The sequence below is a fragment of the Microchirus variegatus genome (assembly GCF_963457635.1).
Source record: "Microchirus variegatus genome assembly, chromosome: 15".
In the NCBI taxonomy this organism is placed as follows: domain Eukaryota; kingdom Metazoa; phylum Chordata; class Actinopteri; order Pleuronectiformes; family Soleidae; genus Microchirus; species Microchirus variegatus.
In genome coordinates this window covers 25469482-25493382 of record NC_139816.1, presented here as the reverse complement: position 1 = coordinate 25493382, position 23901 = coordinate 25469482, and the positions used below count along the sequence as shown (strand labels likewise).

The following is a 23901-nucleotide window of genomic DNA, read 5'->3' as shown; positions in this document are numbered from 1 at the left end:
CTAACAATGATTCAAAACTTACAGAATCCTTATCTATAATAAGGGCAATGGCTGAACTAGTGGTGCACTTATTTTGGATGCTGTGATCCAGTGAAAACAGATGAGAACATAAAGAGGGAGCTGTATGCAAAGTTTGCATGCTGGCATAGAAGTTTAAACAGGAAATCTTCCAGGGAATAGAGAGTTTTAGAGAGTCAATATGCAAATCTGATACCAGTGTAAAGAATAAAACCACGTGCTAACTGAGAGGAAGAGCCAAATAACACATTTTAAACCAGGTCTGGAGTAAATATGGTCATTTATATAGTATTCTGAAAGGGCCCAGCTATCTCTCCATGGTGGTCCCTCTGAGGCTTTCTGCTCTCAGCTATGTGGGCTCTGGCCGATCCTGCTCTCAGCACAACTGCAGGGCTGAAGTGGCAACTCTCATTTAACACTCAACTTATTTTCCGGACCCTTTGGGACAAATATGGTTTTACAGTGGATCCCTCTGCCAAACACACAATTATAAATACATACAGATGCACATCCATGCAGCGAACAGTCAAAGACACATGTTCCCACACCCACAAACACGCAGGATCAAGCGTACAATGTGTATGCACATAAACACAGCCTTATTTAAAGTGAAAAGTCAGCAACATTTTTGGAGAAGCTCCTTCCAGTCGGGAGTTATTTCACAATGTTTCTAGTGGTTTTTCCGCTTCATAATGAATTAGCTGCGCACCTAAATATAAACACTTATTCAACATGACACTTAGCAAAAGCCCCGTCTCATTTTGTTGCCCAGGGCTGTCTAAAAAATCAACTATGTAGAAGCCAACGCATGCCATCTCACACTCCGATGTCTGTCCTCAAACAACCTCCAAACAGCCACTAGAGTCTTGGCATTAACATCCATCATCTGATAGCGTGAAGAACTGCTCACACCTGTCTAATGCAGTCTTCTGTGACCACATATAGTTGGATCTGGGCTTCCCAGCAATTTACTCAAATATACATTGATCTCGCGATGTTTTCAAGAACAAAATAATATTTATAATGATTCTGATTATACAAAATTTGTTGGCTGTCAGCGGGTTTGTGTGTGTGTGCAAGTGCCAGAGAGGGAGAGAGGAAAAAATAAATAAGAGGAGTTTGAGTGAATGAAATATGATTAATTGGTTTCAGTGTTTTTTTTTTTAGTAATAAAAGCAGAAATATGCAGGATTATTACCTTCATTTGACAGCACTGAGGTAGTTAAATGGCTTGTTGTGGGGAGATTTGGGGGCTGTCTCCACTCCCTCTATTGTCTGTTAGTGGAAAAACAGCCTTGCCTAGCCAGGTAATGACAAGTAAAAGACTGCACTAGTGCTATTTTCTAACCTATGTTCATCATGACAGAATGAGTTGCCACACATGAGTAAACATCAGACTTTTTCTGATTATATCTGCTGCATGCCTCCACCACACTGGATGGATGGATGTTTATGATGGTGTTGTAAAAATATACACCTTAGAAAAAGGCTCTTTTATGTGAAATTTTTTTTTGGTTTCTTTACTCCGTATAACAAAGAAATTATAGAAAAGTGAATTATTTTGGGTTGTGGACAAAACAAGACATTTGAGAACATTATCATTTTGAGATGTGGGAAACACAGACCACACACTTTCAACATTTTCAGACATTTTATGGGCCAACCAACTAACAATCAATAGATAAATCAATCATGAATGTTAGAAAGTTATTGCTGGTTACAGTCCTGGAATCAAAGCTCTCTTCATGCTGAAAAAAGTTCTGATTAGAATGAAAAAAATCCTGAAACCACAACTGGTCATAGGACGTCAGCTAGAGTTGGGTTCTATCATCCTTCCAGAGGATGGGTTGCGTTTCTGCGTGCTAAAGAATGTGGACAAACATCTTCAAACCCCTGCAGAGTGTGCTTTCTGTGTCCTCAAACAACATGATTGGATAACTCAGGGCGGATGTTAATATGTATTAACAGGAGCTTAGATAAAGACTGTTCCACTAAGTGACTATAGTCTCCTCTGCAGAAGTTCCACTTTTGGACCAGGACTTAAAGATGACCACTGTGTCCAGCGCCAGCAAAACAACCCCTCTGACCTGTCCTGGCAACTAAATGAACCTGGAAGACTGAGCTCTGCTTTGTGTGCCAGTGATATTTCCACTGTCCAGCAGCAAGTCTCTGAGTCTGTCTCTAGTTAGGCCATTCAAGGTAAAAGATCATTAATCACAGCAGGAAGCTGCTTTGGGGACAAGGAGCTGGGTAGAGAGGTGGAAAGAAAACCAGAAAACAGAGTAAAAAAGTGAACAAGATAGATGTGGGATGAAACAAAAAGATGAATTTAATGAAGGTAAAAGAGGCCAATGGAAATTTGGGCAAGATGGAGTGAGTGGATATTCTTTGGCATCCACTGATCCGTGCAGGGTCGCTCTCCTCGGAGAGCAGTTTGAGCTGATGCCACCTCTGAAGGATCAAACTGGAGAAGAAAAGCAGCGGGGACTCATTTATCCCAACTACTATTAGATTGCTTAATTTCCACATGAAATGATGTAGTGTCTTGTGCCTGTTGAAGTACTTTGTTAGGCTGTTTAATCTCAGCTTGGTCATACCACTGATGTTTCTCCTTGCTACAGGCTATAAACGATGTAATGTTTTTATGGCTTCTATTTTCACCATTTTCTTTACCGTATTCATTAGATCTGAGTCTGTTTAGCTGTAAATTCTGAGTAAAGTGGAAAAATCTCCTCATGGGACGATAAACCCTTTCAACACTTTCAGCATGTGCCAGCCACAGGTATCACCCCCCCACAAATCGGAATGTTCACAGCAATAAAACACAACTCTATTCCATATTTCAATAAATATCAAACAAAGAGATCTCTACTAATATTTTTTTTGTTGGTGAGTTTCGACATCATTTTTTTTTTCAACTCCCTTCTTGAAAGCCGACTCTGAGTGGTCTCCAGCTAATACAATGGGGCTAAAGTGAGCCTGCTCTGCTGAAACAATGAGATGACTGTTCCTCAGCCTTTATCATTAAAGCAGACCTGTCTCTCTGAGAGAAAAACAGCTGGCGGACGACCCAGTACGTCTGAGACGAATCACCCAACAACAGCTTCTACTTTTAGAGTCTTTCATAGCAAAGCTCTCAAGGCTGAAGTCGTGTCAGTGGACATGACGTTTTACACAGAACCTGATCTGTTATGTGCCGGGAACACAGTACGTCCTTCTGTCTCAGTTTCACACAGGTGTATTTAAATATTTCAGAGAGATGAGCAGAACCTGATAATATGACATCATCGTGTTGCTGAAGATTACAGCAGCAAATTACACTTGTAAATTATGCTAGATGACTTTCCCAAGTCTGTATTGAGGTATTTTTTATGAAGTCAATTAAAGTCACACAGAGTAAATTAAAATCATCTCAACTTTGTACAGTGTGCGACATCCCCTGTTGTCTGGTGTTACCACAGGATGTTTAAGTATCTCATTATGGTTCTTATTAAGGTTTATTTACATTTTTAAATGATTACTTTGTGATCTTTGTTGAATCAGGATGTTGTGGCGGGACATTATAGACATAAAGGCACTGTGCGAAATACAGGGGGGTCTGGGGGGGTTAGACCCCCATGATTAACATTCAAGACCCCCTGAAAGCCTCAAATGCAAAATTTGAGGGGGGTCTAAACATGTTACAGTGTAATTGGAAAGCATGTGTTTTTCCTAAAGATTTTTGTCATTTCAGTTTTATTTATATGATCTACATACATAATACACTTTGCATGCTTTCTTATCCTTTTTAACCAGACAAAATGTCAATCATTTTATTTCTAATTGTGTATTTTTAATGTTTTAATTATTTGCTTTCCAAATGGGGGCCATCGAAAAGGCCCACACAAGCCCACATCTGACAGGGAAGATATCCAATACTGCAGGGTGGCACCTGGGTGGTGAAACAATAATGCGCAATAAATGGGAGATGGGGACCCCCCGATTATTAATGGATATTTCGCACACTGCATAAAGGCATCACTCAAACTATAGGAACACACAAAAAGTGTTGAGCAGAGAGTCCACAGGTCCACTCTTGTATCTTAGGGTCAACTTTAGGTTTAGTTCCTCACTACATTCAGCCTTATTACTGGGTTCAAGGACAAGTGACAGGCTGACATCTCACTGGCTCCTACTGACTGCAGCTGATGTTTAATAGCATATTGTGCTCGTTGCTACTTATTCATTTAGGTCTCTTCAAGTTGACCACATAATATATCACAGTTTTCCTGTTGCTCTCATTGTTGTGGTCACTCCGGCTCACAATAATACACTGCCATAGAAAATGAGCTGAGGCCAGTGGCTACGCCCAACTTAAAACGCTGTGTAAACCGAGTGGTTATGCAGAGAAAGACAGCTTGATTTGTCATAATGAGGAGGATTTCTAAGCTTGCGGTGACTTAAATAGTTGGGACTTTTTCGTGGAGCATGAGATCATGCACTGAGGGTGCAAAGTGTTAAACTTTTTTGGTTTGTTCTTTGCAACTTCTTTTGACTTTGGAAGGTAGCAGTAGCAGTAACATTACAAAAAATCTTCTGTTTTAATTGTAGAACTCGGTAATATAAATAAATAAATATATCACTTTGTCCAAACTGCTATGCCTGAACCCCCAGGTGGCCGCCTCCCCCCCATCACCTCCTCCGCTGTCCCTTTACTGTTGTCCTGATGTGTGTGTGTATGACTCAAATGAAATGCTTGAGGCAGCGTGGATACATCCGGAGCAGAATGTATGCATTTTGAAACATAAAAAAAGTAGTATGGATGTTGTCTAGATCTCTTTGACAGCCGTTGCCTTTCTTTATTTCTCTGCTTCCGTCTCTCCTAGCATTTCACACACACCCCTGGCGGTGTGTTGCCGACTGGGATCTTAGCCTCTTTACGTAGTTGTCTGTAGCGTTCGAAAACAGGCGAGCACAGTGAGCGTTGTGCTCAGTGGGGCTGGGAAAACCATCATCCACCTTCAGTCCAGCGCTCACCCTCCCCTCCTCTGCTCGTCAACTTCACAGCCGCACAGAAACACCGGCTAATTGGTTTCATGTGCGTCCCGGCTGGGCTGAGATGAAGGTGTGTAAGGGATGACCTCATCACTCATACACATCATGTAAACACTGAGTATAAATAGTGTTTGGATGTTTTTTGTCTGTGGCTATACATTTTATATTCCTCTTTATCCAAAGCCCTAATTAGCCATATCCTGTTATTCTTTGCCAAAACTTCCACACAGGTTTCAGACTATTTTCATCTGGCTTAATCTAATCTGTATGTCCATCAATGCAAACATGACCCATGTAGGAGAAGCTGTTTAAACCGCTCCACAAACATATTGTATTGATGAATGTGATTCGGTGTGAAAACTATTTCCTCTCCAGACATTGGCTTACCGTGAGTGGCTTTGTGGATGCCTTGTCCTCCTTGCCCGATAAGGTTCTGGCATTCTTTCGAGTCTCTTGCAATCTCTCGAGTGACGGAGGCTTCACGAACACAACGAAGGGTTTAAACTCTGCTGTCCGCAGGTGCTTTATTGTCTGCATAGAGACAGAGAGAAACACTTCAGAACAAACACAGGAAAAGTGAGTTGTCAAGAGTTGTCATCTGGCAAACAAGAATAGGGTGACACTGGTACAAAACAAGAAAGATGAATTCATGTAATCGACATTTATACATGTCATAAACATGAGAAGAAGGGAATAACAACTTGTAGGGCAACATCATTAAACAATGTTTACTGATAAAACCAGAAGTGACTGTCAAGCAATACTATCAGACCTGACTGAGGGAGCGACAGCAGCAGCGCAGGAGCAAAACACATGTATGGGTGCTTCTTTGTGTTTTTGAGTAATTATCTAACCTGTTTGCAGTCTTGACATAAATTAAATCACTTCCTGTATGCAGCACAAGAATGTCGTGGGAAGACACAAGATCATAACACTAGCATGCTGAGAAACACAGAGAGAGTCGTGTGGAGCTTATTGGATTAATCAGCATTGTGTGAACTCATTTGACAATGGTTTAAATCAACAAACATTGGTTTACAGTAGAATGTTACCCACTGCAGTTCTACAAAATAAAAAAGATGTAAAAAGACCAGAATAGTGACAAGAAAGAACAACAAATATTTCCTCTCATGACAAGGGGTTGCTGTTTGTTGGTTTTAAGGGGTCACAACCCAAAAAGGTTGGGAAGCACTAGTTTAATGTATGGGTGGATGGAACAAATGACAGGCCTTGGCCTGAATAGTGCGTGTGGCTGTTTTTAAAAAAACAGTGGAGCATACGTTTTATGTCCACATCAGTCAGCTCTTTTTGTCTCGCCTTTCTGGTGACAATTGGATGAAATAACACCCTGAATCTGCTGCTGAACGAGTGGTGTAACAGAGAGGTCAGAGATGGTTAGCGGTGGCGTCAGATTCAAGGACCTCCTCTGGCTCTGGCACTGTGACCAGGGCCCCTCACTGTGCTAATAGGCAGTGGATCCAAACCCACAAGTGATGGGAATATGGATGAAAACCTAAGGGTGGGACAGGAGAGGAACCCCTGAGGAGCTTTCATCATGGCTTTCATTAGCTGCTCTGCAAGTCAACATGGGAGAAATAACATGGTTTGACACGGACGCTGATCCGATCCATGAGTCATGTTGGAAAATGAGCATATAGTGGATATATCGTTTATTGTATATCGTTTGATTATAAAAAGTCAATCAGGTAAGGCGACAATTAGTGTTAATGAGGTTTCTTGAATGCATCTTGAAGCCACTTCTTGAAGCTCAGCACACTGTGGACCCTGCTGAAGTGATGAAATTTACCCATGTCCTTGAATGCATCACATAACTGCTCCACCATAGTTCAACATGCTGTGAACCCCACGTCACTAGCTTCTCATGTGCTGGACTTTGTTGTTGTTTGTTTTCTATGAGTGCAGGATTACCCAATTTTGTCGGGAAGTATAAATGCAATTTTGTCTGTCCTGTAGGTTTAAGACCATAGTGAAGATAGTTTGAGTCCCCTGTGACTATCAAATAGCGTTTTTGTTGAAACTCCCATCCCCACTGGAGGTAAGGCCAAACAAGGCCAAAAAAACTGAAATTACATAAATACATACATAAGCACACCCGCATAAGCAAACACAGTTCCTTACACTCCTTACCTGAGGGCTGGATTGAGAACATGCCATGCTAATCTATATAATGGTTTATATATTTTTTGTGCCTGTGTGTCATTATCCAATGAAAAACAAAAGATGGGGGTTTGTTGGGGCTTAGCGACATGCCGGCCATTTGTGTAGAGTCTGATCGCCACCACCCAAGACACATAAGCCAAAGAGGAAATCTCCAAATAGAGGAAATTAGGAGTAATTGCTGCCTCAAAATGTCTCCCTTTAAAAACCTGCTTTTGGTAACTGAAGCTGAAGCAGCCAAGAGGCCAAAAAGCCAGAGAAAATAGATCTGCTTCTGAGATATGCAGAGGCTGAGGTGCCATAAGTCTAAAAGTAGACTAGGAAGTGAGAGATGGTGGGATGCAGATTAGGAGATACAAAGGAAGGGTTTCTGTAACTCACATGAGGCTGAACATCCAACAGGCAAACTTTGTTCTTGGAGAGGATGGATCGAATTGAGTCTAAGCTTGTCCCATAGTAATTGCCTTTGTATTCGCCGTATTCGATGAACCTGAGAGATGAGATGAAAGGAGATTGGAAAAGAGCAGTGCTTTTGTGAAAGAAAACACAATTTTGATACTTTTGTGTGCAGTCATTAGTGTGAATTAATGTCTCGTGGGAGAAACATTATAATCGTGTCCTAGTGTAGTCGACTGTGTCAGCACACCCCTGAGATTCGTTTTAGATGTAATGATAAAAAAAACTACAAATCCACAGATGTAGATTTCTCTTTCAGCCGCTGACAGATCAGAAGATAGCATTCTCTATAGCACAACTTCAAAACCAGACACTTTGGCTGAGCACATTTTCACATAATCTGCTATGCTACACTCTGAATCAGTAACACCTGTTTGTTCCAGAAAGACCAGAAAGCTCCTTCTATCCAACCAGGACTTAAGCAACTGTGAGGGCGCAAGCAATCAAACTGTTTTCCACTAGATAATCCTCCCACTTTCACACCAATCAGATGTCATGAAAGAAAAAAAGAGGCAGCAGGGTGTATTTTTAGCTGAAAACAAGAAGGGAAAAAAGGCAGCGAGCAGAGTAACGACGTGGAAAGAATTTGAAGCTAATAGGACGACGTGGTGTACTCGCAGTCTGCTCAGGACCGGTGTCGGACAGAATGACTGCGTCAGTGTGACCAGTGCCATGCAAAAAGAAACTTTTATGGTAATTCCCCATGTAAGAATTTTCTTTTCCATTTTGAAGGCTTAAAACTCAACAAACCTCTTATTTTGTTCTGGGAAATTCATTACGGCTTACAGTAGCAAAGTTGTACTTTAAAAAAATAAAAATAAAAAAACCCTCACACCTTGCAGCGCGCTTTCCTGGCGTCAGAGGAGAAGATATAAAGATTTTAAAATAAGTCAAGCCTCTGGAGGTTTTGATGCATTGAGAGTATGGATTGTTGGCATTTTGACACAGAACAAGGCTTCCCTTGGGAAAGTTGTTTGAGTTAAACACACGTGTGAGTGTGTGTGTGTTGTGGACCCAAAATTCAGCTCAGAGGGCATTGTTTCTGCTGCCTACAATGAGGCAAAAAACAAACAAGTCCACCTCACCCCTCGTCTCCTCTGCTGCCTTGTAATTTCAGTGTGGAGTGTCCCACGCATCCACGCCACATCACAGCCCTGTCACTCACCCCTCCAACTCCCTGAAAAACATTGCATGTCTCGACCTACACCGCAACATGGCCTAAATATACAGCCCCCCGTCTCTTCTTCTCTCTGCGTGCTCTGACACTCAATACCAGCACCGACTTCCCTCTCATATTTAGCATAAACACATTGTGCGTCTTTGCACGTGTAAATGTTTTTCATATATATGCACCCTACAGTTTATCGTCTCTTTTCCCCACCAGCTTATGTGACACCAGCAGAAAGGCATCAATCATTCTTACGACTATTTCAACTAACTTGCATTTCAATTTTCTGGCCGCAAATGTCAAGGCAGGCCGTGGTGTGGCTGCGCTGAGAGAGAGAGAGAGAGAGAGAGCGTCCAAGGAAAGGAGGAAGTTGTCACAGGAGACCTTGAGGCCAGTGTCTGGATTTGTTACCCAGCACAGTGCCCAGTCCTGTCAACACTAGCTCACACTCAGTAGAAAGACACACAAACAACAGCAAGAGAGGGTTTTTCCTGGGAAGTATAGCAAGTTCAAGATCAGGCAGCTGGTTTCACACAGCACTGCCTCAAGTGGTCCAGATCATAGCTACAGGGAGATTTAGTTGTTTTTTCTCTGGACGAAACGTCCAAAATAGCAGACTTTAAAACGCCATAAGGCTACATTATAAACACAGTATGTGAAAACTTCCTTCTCATGTTATCACATTATTTTAATTTTTTTTTTGATTTCCAATGAATTAATACTTTTATGATTATTATTTATGCTAACCATTGGCCCTGCAATCGACTGGCGAGCTGTCCAGGGTGTACCACACCTACCGCCCTATGTCAGCTGAGCTTGGCACAGCACCCCCCGCAACCCTCCGGTGGAAGATAAAGCGGTAGAAAATGGATGGATGGATGGATGTTCACCCTTCTAATCTTTTTTTTCAATCTTTTAAATGATTACTAAACAATTCTTTAAATGGTTTGTTTCAACACCCAAAAATGTACACATTATACTTCAGAATAGGCCTCCCTATCCAGATAAGAAACCAGAAATACTGTATAATCTCCCCATCTGTTTGTTAGTCACGGTGTTAAATCAGAAAACATCATGCCCCCACCTGCCTGGATGGAAGACAAATCCTAACACAAGAACACTTTCTTTGAAAAGAGATGAAATGAATTGACCACAGTTGCACATTTTGTCCTAGTTGTTTTAAATTGGGAAATTTAGCAGACTGGATTCAATAAGAGATACTTGTTAAAATGCGTGGTATTTGCAGATGGGGGGGGGGGGGGGGGATTACGACAGCATATGGAAGAAGAATTGTGTGACCTTATTTTCACTTGTTTAAACTTGGCCATGTGCACCCTGTCTGAACTGGAAATGTATTGTTCACAAAGTGCAGCACATGCAGTTCTTATCCGTTTCAAATGGTAAATATTGTTATCATTAGTGTCTGCACTCTTTGTCCACTGTTTAAACTCTTTGTGCCAGATTTTGTTTTTCATTTACGTCAAAAACCCGGCTCGAGCCTACTTGTTGTTGTGGATGTCCGCCTCAAAAAGACTTTTGGAGATGAAGTGGTACTCAACACCGTCGCTCTCCTGGCTCCTCTTGGAACGACTTGTGTCTGAGAAAGGAGGAGAGAGAGAGAGAGAGAGAGAGAGAGAGAGAGAGAGAGAGAGAGAGAGAGAGAGAGAGAGAGAGAGAGAGAGAGACAGAGAGATTACCTCAAAACCCAGACTGTCTGACTCACTCCTGAGGCAGGAACCATCTAAACTGAGCCACTCATTAACATCTCTGGAAGTCTGAAACATAGCGCGTCAAACCATGCCAACCCTTGTATGTATGATTGTGTAATAGTGCTATAAAATACACAACCTGTAGTGCTGCATCAAAAAACTCAGACACGTAACTGACATTCAGCAGAGGTTTACTGCTTTTTATTAAATTAGTCTCTTGTTATGTGGCTGCAGTGCCTGTAGGAACAGCAACTGTGGCGTTAGCCGACAGTGTTAGCCACGGTAAGGTAATTGAGTTTGGGAGCTCTCATTAACGTCAAGTCTCTACATTTACTCGGCCATAAAGCTGTGCTGTAAAAGGGCTGGTTGGGTGCGGCACGTGGAGCGAGCGTGAGCAGGCAGTGCTGGTGGATTTGTAAAAGGCCAAAAGGTTGACTCACTCTCAGGAGCACTTCAAAGGTCAGAGGGGCCAAAGGTTCACCCATCTAACACTGCCACCAGCTCCAAAACACACTATTAAACGTTTATCACCTGCAAAAAAAAAAAAACTTGCCAACTTCTGTTTTAGTCCCCGCTGACTCGTTCTATGTGCCAAAGCTGTGCCATCACAGTTATAGTCCATACTGATCAAAAAAGTTCACGGTAATACAGCTGTGAGATTTATGTGAGATTTAAGTGTCACTTGCTGGAGGAGGAAAGAGCAATAACTCTAAGTGCGGTGGAGAAAACACTGAAAGAAGATCAATTACTTTAAGTCATCAGCTCTAGAAAACATTTGGAAAATGACACGACTCAGGCCAGAGGAACCTTTTATGAGATTACATATACAAGACTTAGTTAGAAGTTCAAAATATTTCATTGTGATTTTTCTAAGATACATCAACAATTTGATTTATTGTATTATACATTTAAAAAAGATGGGGCATAAGTTATTGATATGAAATATGAACTACTATTTTATACTCTTCTAATGCAATTGTCTCCAGTGTGTATGTAATATGTTTTTAATTGGCACAGAACAAAAAAGGAATCAAAAACAATTTCATTAGAGCCTTTGATTTTTTTCTAATTGCATTGTTTAAAAGTACAATTTCAATTTGAACCACAGAAACATGTAATGCACTTTGCCAAAAAGGCCCTTGGTGGTATGACCAACACCAGACACCATTATATTTTGGAAATCTGCTTTGTGGCACAGAAAAATAATTACAGCGCAGCAAAAGAATGTGCATCCATTCATTCTAAAATCATGGAAAATATCAGTAAGCTTGGACTGGAATCAAAATGTTTAACCCCTTACTCTGATGGAAATGCTCCTTGTGTTTCTTTGGCGGCTGTTTTACACTTTACAGCAACAAGGGGAGAGAAAGAAAGTGAGAGAAAAAGAGAGAGAGAAAGCCGGTGGTCTCCCCAGCACCGGTTTTTAAATTTGTAAAAAAAAAATAAAAAAAAATGCGTAATGCGTTCAGGTTTAATCTGAAACAACAGCAAGTGTTAAACACATCCATGTGTCCATTGGCAGCAATCAAACATTAAAAAAAGGAGGGAGATGAGATACTTTCCGAGTCTCTTTCCCTTTAATGAGAGCCAGGGCTTGTGCCATACGTCTTCCATACTGGTCACAATCAGAGTGTCTGGGCTCTATTAAACGCAGCATCACAGGTCACATTTGAGAACGATTAATAGTCCTTGTGGAAAAAAAGGCAGAACCAATGGGATTTTAATACCGGGGACATTTCAAGTGTCAGACTTCAGCTGGGACGCATCCATTATGCCACACGGCATGTAACAAACACGGCAATTAATATCAGCGAACCTCGTATTTTCTCAAGCTCATGTCACAGGCTCCCTCCAAGCCACAGATGGTAACAACACAATTACTAATGCTGCTGCCCTGCTTCACTGTATAAATCAAAAAGATTTATTTGTCCCAACATGCTGGCTTCGGGACATCGCAGTGCTACAAAAACTTCAAAAATTCTGGCAAAGTAGGGCCAGCCAGTCATTTGCAGCGGCGCTGGACAGTGTTCAGAATTATGGCACGGCTGTCTTTCAGTCCGTAAAAGGAGAAAAAGGGTGGAGGCTGAGGGGGAGAGAGACAGAGAGAGAGACATAAAGAAAGTGAGAAATAAACTGAGAAAGAAAGGAGAAAGAGAGAAGCTCAGAGCCAAATTGTGAAGCAGTGGAATGGCAAGTCTTCAGACATAGAAAAACGCCATTTCCTCCATCATTTGGAGCTCGTCAGGCAGACTGTGCAAAGCTGACAATTATACAGGAGAACCACGCGGACCGAGCCTGTGCTGCCTCAGACCTGCTCACCTTGTGTGACTATGTGTCTCACATGCGTTGAGTTGTTGGGGGAAAAAAATCCAGGTTGCAATGTATACTCAGAATATGATCTAGCATCTTATGCACTTACATATTTTCTGCACATTTTTTCAGTTTGAGTCGGTGGAATCTGCTCTGGATGCACAAGATGTGTGTGATTGTAAGACAATCTTACAATCTAGTCTCAATTTTACTTTTTTAAACTTGTCATTCTCTTGCACCAAAGTCCATAAAGAAAATAAACAATTTTACATGAAATACAAAAGTTGTTGATTCACTGCTGCCTCGATGACATCACATTTAAACGTGCTATTTTGACTTTGGTGTTTGAAATCCTTTTGACGAGAAACAAAAATGGACCAAACGATGCAGCAGTAGACGCACACTGCTGTTCTGTGTTCACTGATCTAAAATCGATGTTTTTTTTATGGTCTTTGGCACAGGAAAGTGAGTTTACAAAACCATGGAAAGGGCTGTCTAATGGCAAATCAAACCAGTGACTTAAGACCTAAGACAGGCTTGAAGGTCCAGTGTGTAAAAGTAAGGTGAAATTGAAGATAAAAACATTATACATTATATTCTTTGTACATTAAGGGCCTGATTTACTAAGATTCCAAATAGCGAGCGCTAAATTGCGTGCACGAGCATAAAGACTGCGCCTGCTACCGGATTACGTTTTGTGGGTGAACTACTAAGATTGCGGCCGCAATTGACTACAGGCGCAGAAGTGGTTAAGACCGCCCTATTTAAATGAGGATTTTGCGCGAGTCAAGAGTTGTCAACATGGAGAAAGAGCAGACTCAACGGAAGCGCAGAGTGAAATTTGAAGCCACTGAACGTTCTGCGATGAGCGGATAACTGAGATCGAGGGATGTGACATCCTTGTTCCCCTTGTTTTTTTAATATTATTATTATTTTACTCCTGCGTCGGTATGTTGGACAGCTCCATCATTACCTGACGTATCAAACAAAGAAAACTCTGGACTATGGATGTTGCCGTAAAAAAAAAAAAGAAGGTTCTGCGCTCTCCTCCTGACTCACCTGCAGCTCACTGACAGCTGCCAGGGAGCGAGTTCTGCTGTTTCTGTCAAGATTACACATAGGTCTAATTTAAATGGATGAGTGACTTTCTTGTCAATAAGTAAATAAATAAATAAAGCGGATCATCACAACGGCTTTTTTGCCCCAGTCCGTCCCTGGTTTCATCTGTGTTCATTCAGTCGGGGTGAGTTTCCATTACGTGTACCAACAGCCTTTGATCTGACTTCAGAGGCGACGGAACAATCGATATAGATGATATATCTATAGCTGATTCAGATAGTTACATTAAATAGTTGTTGTTGTTGTCATTAATTATTGCATTTAAATGTGTCTGGAACTGTGGAAACCAGCCTGTGAGGTTTTGGTGACGTGTGCGCACTGTGCCACCTGCGCTTCGCCGTGCACCGAGAGTAGACCAGGTTAGAGCTGGACCCGTTAAGGTAAAGCGGGGTTCCCCGTTCCTCCGGTCTTAACCGGGGAACATAGGTACGACCCCTCCTTGAACCACAAACTGCAGACCAAGGTAAGCCAATACAAGTACAAACACATATTTCTCCTCTGGGTATCTATATTTAATTTATTAAGATATACCAAATAAGAAATGAATGTGCGTCATCTGTGAACGTGTAGTTGAACATGCTCTGGAAAAGCGTAATTTCAGTAAAGTAGAAACAATGTATAAAACACACAGAGAGAGAGAAGCAACAGAGAAGAAAATGAGCAGAAAAGAATGACTGGAAGACAAATGGAATCTACCGTAGGATGTTCAGCTAATGTTGGACTTGACCACAGACACACACACACGCACAGAAAGGGTTTGAAAGCCCAGCGAGACGAGTGAACTTACGTGGGATAGTCACACTGAAGTGCTGAGGGTCAGAGATCAACAGTTTCCTCTTCAGCTCACTCAGGCCGACGCCTGTGGGTCCTACACAAACACAGAAACACCTGTTAATGAAAAGAGTCACAGGCCAGAGATACACAGCAACGCTGTAAATGTACAGTGACGGGTAGAAAGGAACTGTTAACATGTGAAACAGAACATAACACATATGATGCACATACATACATGATGAAAGGTTGTTTTGATTATCTGACTTTGATAATCAGCATTGAGTATTATCATACTCTGGGTCCCTGACTGTCATTAAGTTAGACACTTACGAACACCAATAGTGGCCACCAAACTCAGTGAAAGGACAGTGGTTCAGGTGCCAAGTGAGAACCAAAGGTGCACCATTTCCCATGTTTTAAACAGATAGGCAGAGGCCAATCAAAACTTTACTTGCATCTCCGTTCATGTTGAAGCAAAGTCCAATACTTACGCATGTAAATAGAAGGTCAAATCCAGTTCACTGATTTTAATTCCCATATTTCTTAGAGCAGCATCCCAGCCTTTTTTGTTCCTGTTTATATAATGTGCATTATTGTTTATATAATATGCATTGGCCTTTAATTAAGTCAGTCTTGAAATATTGTGACAAGTGTATTTGTATTTATTATGTGCTTATTCCTCTTTCTATTGTATATAATTCTTGTATGTTATAGTCTTAGTATACTCAAGTCATAGGTTGTGAATCTGTTTTTGTTTTTTTTTGTTGTTTTTTTATCTATTTATTTGTTTATTTTTGGTTGGAGTAGCTGTAATGAAAACAATTTCCCTCCAGGGATAAATAAAGTATTTCTGATTCTGATTAATGATTGTGAAGCTGCTGTATAAAGGTAAAATAAAGTTGCTTTAAATTATTTATTTTTTTCGGGGGGTTATTTAATACTCATTAGAACATGTAATTACAACACTAGACCTGCACTTTGTCTGGGATTATATTGTGTATCATCAGTCAATACTTTTTTAAAAATTTTATTTAATTTGATTGGTTTAGTTAACAGGGGCAACGCACATTAATAAACATTACTATAAAGGCACCAGGATTAGCCAATAAGCTATTTTTTATCTGCAGTCCCTGGACTGATGTTAAAAGTCATCATATAAACAGAATAACAATGGAATGATACTATATTAGATTTGGAGTTATATTTAAGAAGTTGTTACATACAACATTATCTCAAACTTGGTGTACTTCTATAATAACATTATTGCTGTTTTTCCCCTGTAATGATACGCTATCAGCAGTTTTTGTTTTGTATTGTTATGTCAAGTCAACCACTGTGTTCATTGAATTGTATATTAAATTAAAACACGATCAACCCTGGTAAAATCACTGCAAAAAACCCCCCCAAAAAGTTGATTAAATATGACAAAGCTGCAGGAATTCTACAGTTACAGGTAGTTTTTAACCACATCCTCTCCCACTGTACTTTGGCAGAGCCTTAAAATTCCAATATAGATTCACAGTGAAGGTAAGAAACCGTTTTCCAGCAATGTCGTGAGTCAGATGGATTTTCCATCTCACTCCCTGTGGGGAAGCCGAGGCAATGACTGAGAGAAGAGAAGGAAGGAGACATTTTTTGAGTATTGACTATTGATGCATTTGTTGTTCCAATTCCAATTCCACATGTTCCAAGTCAACATGTGGAGATGGTTTGGAGGAGTCAAACTGATAAAAATCATTTCAATTTTGATATTATAATACAAAGACAACCTGGTGGCTTTGCAAGTGTTTTAATCATACATCACATGAATACATCCTAATTTCTAATTTCATGCAAAATGTAGTGAATGCATACATACATGATGCATTTAATGAAAAAGTTTGTTAACACTGGTTCTGATATGGTGAGACGGAACTTGTTTTTCTTTCATTTGTATTGTTTTCCCTCCATCTCACTTTCTGCTCTCTGAAGAACCATCCTTCCAGTGTTTTGGTGATGGTTACCAGGCTGCTGTTTTATCCTAATCTAAACTGACTGGCGTAAATGTCTCCAACAAACTGGACATAGAATCAGTTTCGGAGTTACAAGTGAAGTGCATGGCTCGGTGTTTCACCACAGCTCTGCAGCATGTGCACAGTTAGAGATGGCGCACGATCTGGGCTTGACATTCTTTGCATGCCTGACGTTCTGGGCAAAAACTACAATCGCATCAAACCTATTGGAAATTCATTTCAGGCAAATCTGTTTAGCAGGTTGCTCCTCTAATACAAATGGACAATGAGTTCACTCAGTGACGCGGATTAGGAGCAAAGCGAAAGAGAGAAAAAAATAAATGTTTAAAAGTCATTTGAGCTGGTGTAAAGGCTCTGGAATGATGCACAATCTGATAAATAGGTAAAGACAACAAGGCTCTTGAGCATAATCTCTGCTTCAGACACATGCAAATCTAAAAACCATACTCACCCTCCTCTACTGCACCCACAAACACATGGTTGTGGGTGTTTTTGCGCGACAGTTGTTAAGTGATGAAAGCCGTTTCCTCATTGTGCACACACGCACCCACTCACACGGACCCTCTTTGGGGTGACAGCACTAGGCATTTTGTGGTTACCGTCTCACATAAACAAGCACATGGCCAAGCAAAGACGGCGATCAATCTTAGCAGGGGAGAGGGACTTTTTCAGGGAGAGAAAAAGTCGAAAAACCTCGGGGTTGAGGCCTCGGGTGATTTATTAAGATGAGGAAATGGAGTTCAGTTTGAATTTGTTTCGGGAGCTCAGGAGGAATGCGGCAGTGCTGTTTGAACAAGGCTGTGGACCAGAGTTGTTGGAGGTACTGAAGGTGGTAGTGCGTGGTAAAAGAGCCTTTATGAACCCTATCACTGTGGAGTAGAAGGTCCACGCGGCAGGCCGCCAAGCTCCACACCGGCTTGTTTGCTTGAATCTGACCATGAATATTAGAGCTGAAGCACAGGGGATGAACAGAGACATTTGTGCTTCTCTTTGAATGACTAACTGCCCCCTTATGCATGCTTGTAAAAGCATATCCACCTTGTCGATCGCTCCCTGGCTCTTGCCATTTGTGATATCAGCGGCACATGCCAGCAGGACTTCTTGAGAATCCCTCAGATGACAATTAAAGCTCATTCCAGCTGTACCACCGCCTGCCAAGGGGGGCAACAAGCCCACCCCCAGGTATTTTACAAGCAGTAACAATGCTGTTGGTCCTGTTCCACCAACTGACCTCAAACACGTCACCTCTTTGTGCATTGTTTGTGTTTAACGATGCCCCAATAGAACAGTAACTTTATAAATCTATAACAACAAACAATACAAAAAGGCATAACTCAACAATTCCTTTTGGACCATGCTGCAGTATTTACATTCTTTATGTGCTTTTTTTCTGTCCTTCCTCTATCTGTCTCTGTCTCTGGCCCTCTCACTGTACTTCTGGCCTTAGAGATTTTTGTGCCAGTAAAAGTGTCAGACTTCATTACTGCACTCATTACAGAAGCTGACTTTAGTATTGCTGGCTTAATAACTTCCAGGCCAAATGTGGAGTGCATCGCAGTCTGTTTGAGCAAAAAAAGGTTAAGTCCGAGCCCAGCCAGGATCAGCTCAGGGTCTCTAGAGCCTTGACCCGGCCTCAAACCTCCCAGCATGCATGCACATCCAGGACAGGCGATATTACAGCACTTTAAAAGATGACAGTGGTGCAATGTGGTAACAGAGATCATTTACAATCCACTGCTACTACATTTTAAACAGTGAAAAGTCTTAATATAGAGTTGTAGTTTTTTTAGATACCACATAAACATTCACTTAGGCATTAGTGTGTTTAAAATATGTTAAACAATATTTTCATTACTTTCAATTCATCAAAATTTTACTGTAAGTTCAGTGGGTTAAGTTACACGGAAATGTGGAAAAAAGCACACCATTTTGTCAGGTTAAATAATCAGATTTCTTTCAAAACCATCAGCGGTTTGGTCAAGCTACTCATGCAGTGTCTAAAAATATGTTGTGATTGGCTGTCTGATTAAAATGTATAAAAACCCGGATAAGCATCTTGATTTATTTTTGAAATAGATCTCAGGCTCCTTGCTCCGCTCAAGTGTGAGAGGTGGGTAGCGGGTCATTAATTAGTTGGCACTGTGGACCAGCGCGTCCACATAAATGAAAGGCACCCTTAAGGCAGTGGCGAAAAAAGCTTTGGGAGATGTTTGATATAAAAATAATGTTAGGGGGAAAAGGGCTGGAGCAGATGTGGAAAAACTACAAGACTGAGGCCAAGTCAGGCATGGAGGGTTAAATCCTGTCTGCAGTTCCTACAATAACACAGACTTTTAGCTCATGATGCTAATTAAGGCTGCAAGAAACTGTTGTCATTTTAGCAGATAACATCATCGGAAATGGCTGCTTTTGTCTACTTGTCTCCATCTGAAATCAAGGATTGACTGTTTTGAGAATTAGTAAGGCTAGAATATCAATAGTTTCAGGCATTATATATAGAAATAGTCAGCTGCTGGGATTTGAATTTATACAGGCTCTACATTGAGGAGTTTGTGTGTTTGTGTGAAATGGATCTACTATACAACTTTATTCATTTATTATTAAAGCGGAACTCGACCGGAAGTTTCTATTAACGCTGTTTTTTTAGTGTGTATCTGCGTCATTACCTTGTTTAAGAAGCCCTGAAGGTTCAAAACAAACAGTTCAGCCACTGCTGAGAACGCTGTGTTTTATTGTAATCTCGGGCTCAACGAGATCTCTGAAAATCCCGTAATAGTTACGTAAACAGCGGTTCTCCTGAACAGCAGATCGTCCTGCTCTGGGCACTAGTCCGGGCACATCCGGTTGCGTACATTGAACCGCAGAAGAAGAATTACGTCCGTTGTGGAGGTGTTTCACGAGCGACAGTGTCTTCTGACTCTGGGTCTGACTCAAAGTGATAAAAGGGACTGCGGCGGGGAGCCGCGACGAAGCTATTTTTAAACATTGTTAAAACAATGTTTTGATAATGAGGAGCAGTGCATCCACGGTTCCAGAAGGGAGAGCTGCGCTTCTGAGAGCTGGTGTGCTGAATAGTACTGACCAATCACAAGACTCTGTCTTCTGGGGGTGAAAGTTCACTCTGAAATATCGGCTGATGAACATCGTCAGAAAAGAGGATTTCTATCGGCTCATTTACAGCAACTAGGAGGTTTTTGACCATAAAAACAAGTTAATATATGTAAGTAGACCTCCATAACTAACATATATGTGCAACAGGACCACTCTATGTGACCTTTAAGAGGCAACAGATAACTTGAAAGTTGGTCTGTTTGGTCACTGTCCCAAGACACAGCAGTAGCAAGACACTGGTAAAGGGACCAGGTATTTCTTCTTCAAAGAATATATGCATACCACACACAACAGATACCAGGTGCATGTGCAGTTTTAGACACAGAATTACAGTAAGTCATTCCTTTGAGGCATAAATCAAATGGTCGTTCAACTCATTCTACACACATTCTTAAAAAGATTGTGTCCTGGGTGCCAAAGGGATCACATATAAAACTCAAGGCTTATAGGAGGACATTATAAACATGGGGGTTGTTGTTTTTCTATCGCCATTGCACTGTGAAATCAGTTTTAACATCATAATGACAAGGTTAAGCTAAAAAGTTGTCCATTTCAACTTTAAATGAAGAGCAGACACTTATACTTGGGAAGTACGTCAGTGTCCCTGAATAAGAGGAAAAAAAAAAAAACAAGAGCAGCAAGAGAAAAAGGCTGGAAAGAAACAATTTCTAATAAGAAAAATCAAGAGACTCTGGGGAGAGGAGGACGGAGAGAGGGAGGCAGAAAAACATAAAGCAGAGCTTTCCTTGGCCGTCCGCTTCGTTGCATGTGAAATTGTCCATGGGTTGTCCTCCAAATTATGAAAGTTAATTGAGAACATTTACATTAGCATGACAGGTGGGAGAGGTTCAGCATCCTCTGTGTGAGACTGTGACACTGGCAGGGAAATGGGTTTCCTAATTAGTAACATGGCTGATGAAGTCCATGCTCTGTGAGGCACATTGAAGTGAACCAAGGCTTGGCTGACCAGGCTTTCTAACACCACTCTGCAGAAAGCATGTGTGAAAAAAACTAAGTGGTATTTATTTCTAGAATAATCGCAGAAATTAATAAAACTGCAGTGTGCTGTGTAAATGTCTGAAATGAAAAAGATGGAGACAGGTTTTTGAGTTCTCATTCCTTGAGTGCACGTCTTTTCTTGATGAATGGAAATAAACTGGAAGGAATCATCCTGAAGATTTAGGGAATGTTTTGTTCCATCTGTGTCCGGAAAATTCTTGTCATTTTTTTTGTTTCAAGTAACAAACCTAGTGAGGAAATATGTGGAAAATCCTAAAAGTCACTGATGGCACAGTTGGTCCTAAGAAATATTTAACATCTTCATTGCTGCTCCTGGCCTATCATAATGTTCCGCCATTCACTGGCAATTGTAGCCACAAAATACAGAACGAGAAAGTGCTGAATTCATTTCAAGACTTTGGCACGTTCTAAAGCTCTTTGGAAGGCTCCGTAACACCCGCTCCTCCAGTCAAGTGTTAACAATTCCATCAGTTCGAAAAAGTGAAAGGACATTAAGAATGAGGTGTCGTAAATGAAAATATTAAATGTGACTGATTAATATGAGGCCTGCTCTGTCATTTCCAGTGAGTGCTATAAAGTCTCAACTAAGGAGGCCCAGAATAAATAAGTGAGTCCCCGCATTGTGAGGCTCATTTCTGGGCCGGGGGTCATGGGAGGGCAAGGCCAGGCCACCTGGGGCTTCTGGAGCCACAAAAACTCTGAGTCACAGTCCATGTCAATCTGTCACCATGCTCAAGGATGCAAATTTTGATTTTAATTTGTACAGTGCCAGGTTTCATAGAAATAGAGCTCGTCCAAACTGAGAAACACAGTGTGAGGTAAGCAGTTAAGAGTCTTGACTCACCTACGAAGACCACCAGCCTGTGTTTGGCTCCACTCTGCCTGCGGTATTGGGTGACCTCCTCATACGTGGGCACATCAGCCATGTCGTACATTTCACTTTTCTTACACTCGTACATGGACTTGTTGGTCTTCTTCTTGTCTCTCTTGCTGAGCCGGAAGCTCCTCCTGAACCCAGCTGGAGAAGACAGACACATGTTAATCCACAAAAAAAGAACAAGTTTGTTTTTATATGTGTATCAGTGAGGGTGTGTAAATGTGCACATAAGCCAGTGCGATTTATGGTATGTCTCAGTGTCTTGGCAAACACCTCCTCACAGCCTGATGTCCAATACTTCATACTGTATTAGCGAAGTTTCTCAACAGCTATCTGTGCTGTATGTGTAAGAAAAGCAGTGTAACACTTGGCCAATCACATTCCCTGGATATCACTGCGCTCAAAATTCATATTTTCCTTGGTAATGTAATGTAATGAGGTAGTTTTTCATATTTGCGGCATATACACTCATCATCCTGGCGACTTTTTACGTATGTGAAAAGTTACACAAAACCTGGTTGGATGTGCCCGTTTAACTCGTGGCGAGACTGACTCATCCTTGTTCGTTTAGACTGGTTTTGAGAGGTGTGGCGTCTACAGCCACATTTCCTCTCAGGTCACTGTGTAAATCAGGAGAAACTAGACGTTCTTATCATGAATGCTGCTTCACTGTGTGAAATTACTGCTGGTTAGCTAATGGTTATTCACATAAATGTCAGGCTGTGATTTGCATTCTATTGACATTGTAGCTTTTTTAAATTGAAGATAACAGTGAGATATGCATGTGTGTCATTATTTGGCTGGATGTGCACGGGACACGTTTCAGATTGGTTTACAGTGTGCACTGTGAACTGGGCCTGACCCTGCAAAGGTTTCTCACAATACTGATCACATGCCTGGGTGTGATGATCTATGACAGTGTCAAAAGTAGGAATTTAGCCCTAATTTGAGGACTAAGGTTTCATATTTACGACAGATGTTGGTTGAAACTAAAAAGAGGTAAATCTCCAAAACTCAGGATATCTAATATCCTATTTCTGCATATAGTCACGGCTGTTTTCTGCCTTTTATCTAATTTTTTCTCACAAAATCAGTAATTAATGAACGTACAACTATGATCTGACATGCTCGAGTACGATTAGGACAGCATGAAAATTATGGACCGAGAGCAGAAGGGCTGAAACACCTACTGATACCCGTCTCTTAATACTTTCCACAACATTTTCAAACCACTGAGGGGCCGCGCAAACATGCAGTGAAGGGAAAGGGTCTGCATTCTTCACGGCTTGTTCTTTTCCAAACAGTCCCTTAATAAGGAATGGAGCTATGGGCCAATGCTGATTTACAAATGAAACACATTGTAAGTCTCTGGAGCACAATAATGAACTTGTGTATAAATACACGAGGGTACACAAGGAGAGTATATAGTGTTACATCAAACATTTAAGGCAGACTTTGTTCCACTGTGGGCAAATTGTGGCTTACATCGTCTGTGGCATTTTTCTCCTGTGGTTTATCGACTCATTCAACACCCCCCACCCCCTCCACCCCGGGAGTATTAACCTCTGCCACACAGTGGAAAGCAAAGCGCATGCCACTCATCTGCATTTTCTACCATAAAGACATCAAACTGTAACCAGTATCCACAAGGGTCGACATTGTTACAATAAACACACAAATGTAATGTTAACGAGATCCTGCTGAAAGTGAGCCGTCTGAAAAACCTAATACACAAGATGTGGTGAATTGTTCAGCACAACTGAAACATACGCTTTTCTAATTGGGCTTAAAATAATACTTTACAATTTATGTCTGACAAGTTGCCATCTCAGCTCAGGCCAGGTAGCTACTAATGCAAATGCTTCCCATAGTGTACAGGTGTGCAATAATTAATTTCGACGAACAACAGTTATTATATGTGGCTATTTATTTTAGTGATCTGTAGTACCTCAAATTTACTTGAACTCTCCTTAAAAGCTCCGTTCAAATAATGGGGATATTTCTTCCTCCCTCGTCATGGTGCTTCTCAAAAGTAAACAAATACAAGCTTGGTGCATCAGCTAGCAGCAATGCAACCAATTTTTGGGGGGGGGTTTTGCGTCAGCACAGACGGAG

The 23901-nt window shown here is 41.2% G+C and overlaps 1 protein-coding gene across 1 annotated transcript in view; it reads right to left on the bottom strand.

Annotated features, from left to right (window-relative positions):
• The window catches only part of mpp7a (MAGUK p55 scaffold protein 7a), a gene marked incomplete at its 3' end in the record, with an annotated part of 145049 nt that overhangs the window by 1952 nt on the left and 119196 nt on the right, over nucleotides 1-23901 (bottom strand). Inside the window, exons 15-19 of the mRNA XM_083901285.1 lie at nucleotides 21754-21927; nucleotides 14780-14860; nucleotides 10358-10451; nucleotides 7612-7720; nucleotides 5440-5583 (exon numbers count right to left, since the gene is read on the bottom strand). Of these exons, the coding sequence (XP_083757411.1) occupies nucleotides 5440-5583; nucleotides 7612-7720; nucleotides 10358-10451; nucleotides 14780-14860; nucleotides 21754-21927 (602 nt within the window). The remainder of the gene's footprint in view (nucleotides 1-5439; nucleotides 5584-7611; nucleotides 7721-10357; nucleotides 10452-14779; nucleotides 14861-21753; nucleotides 21928-23901) is intronic.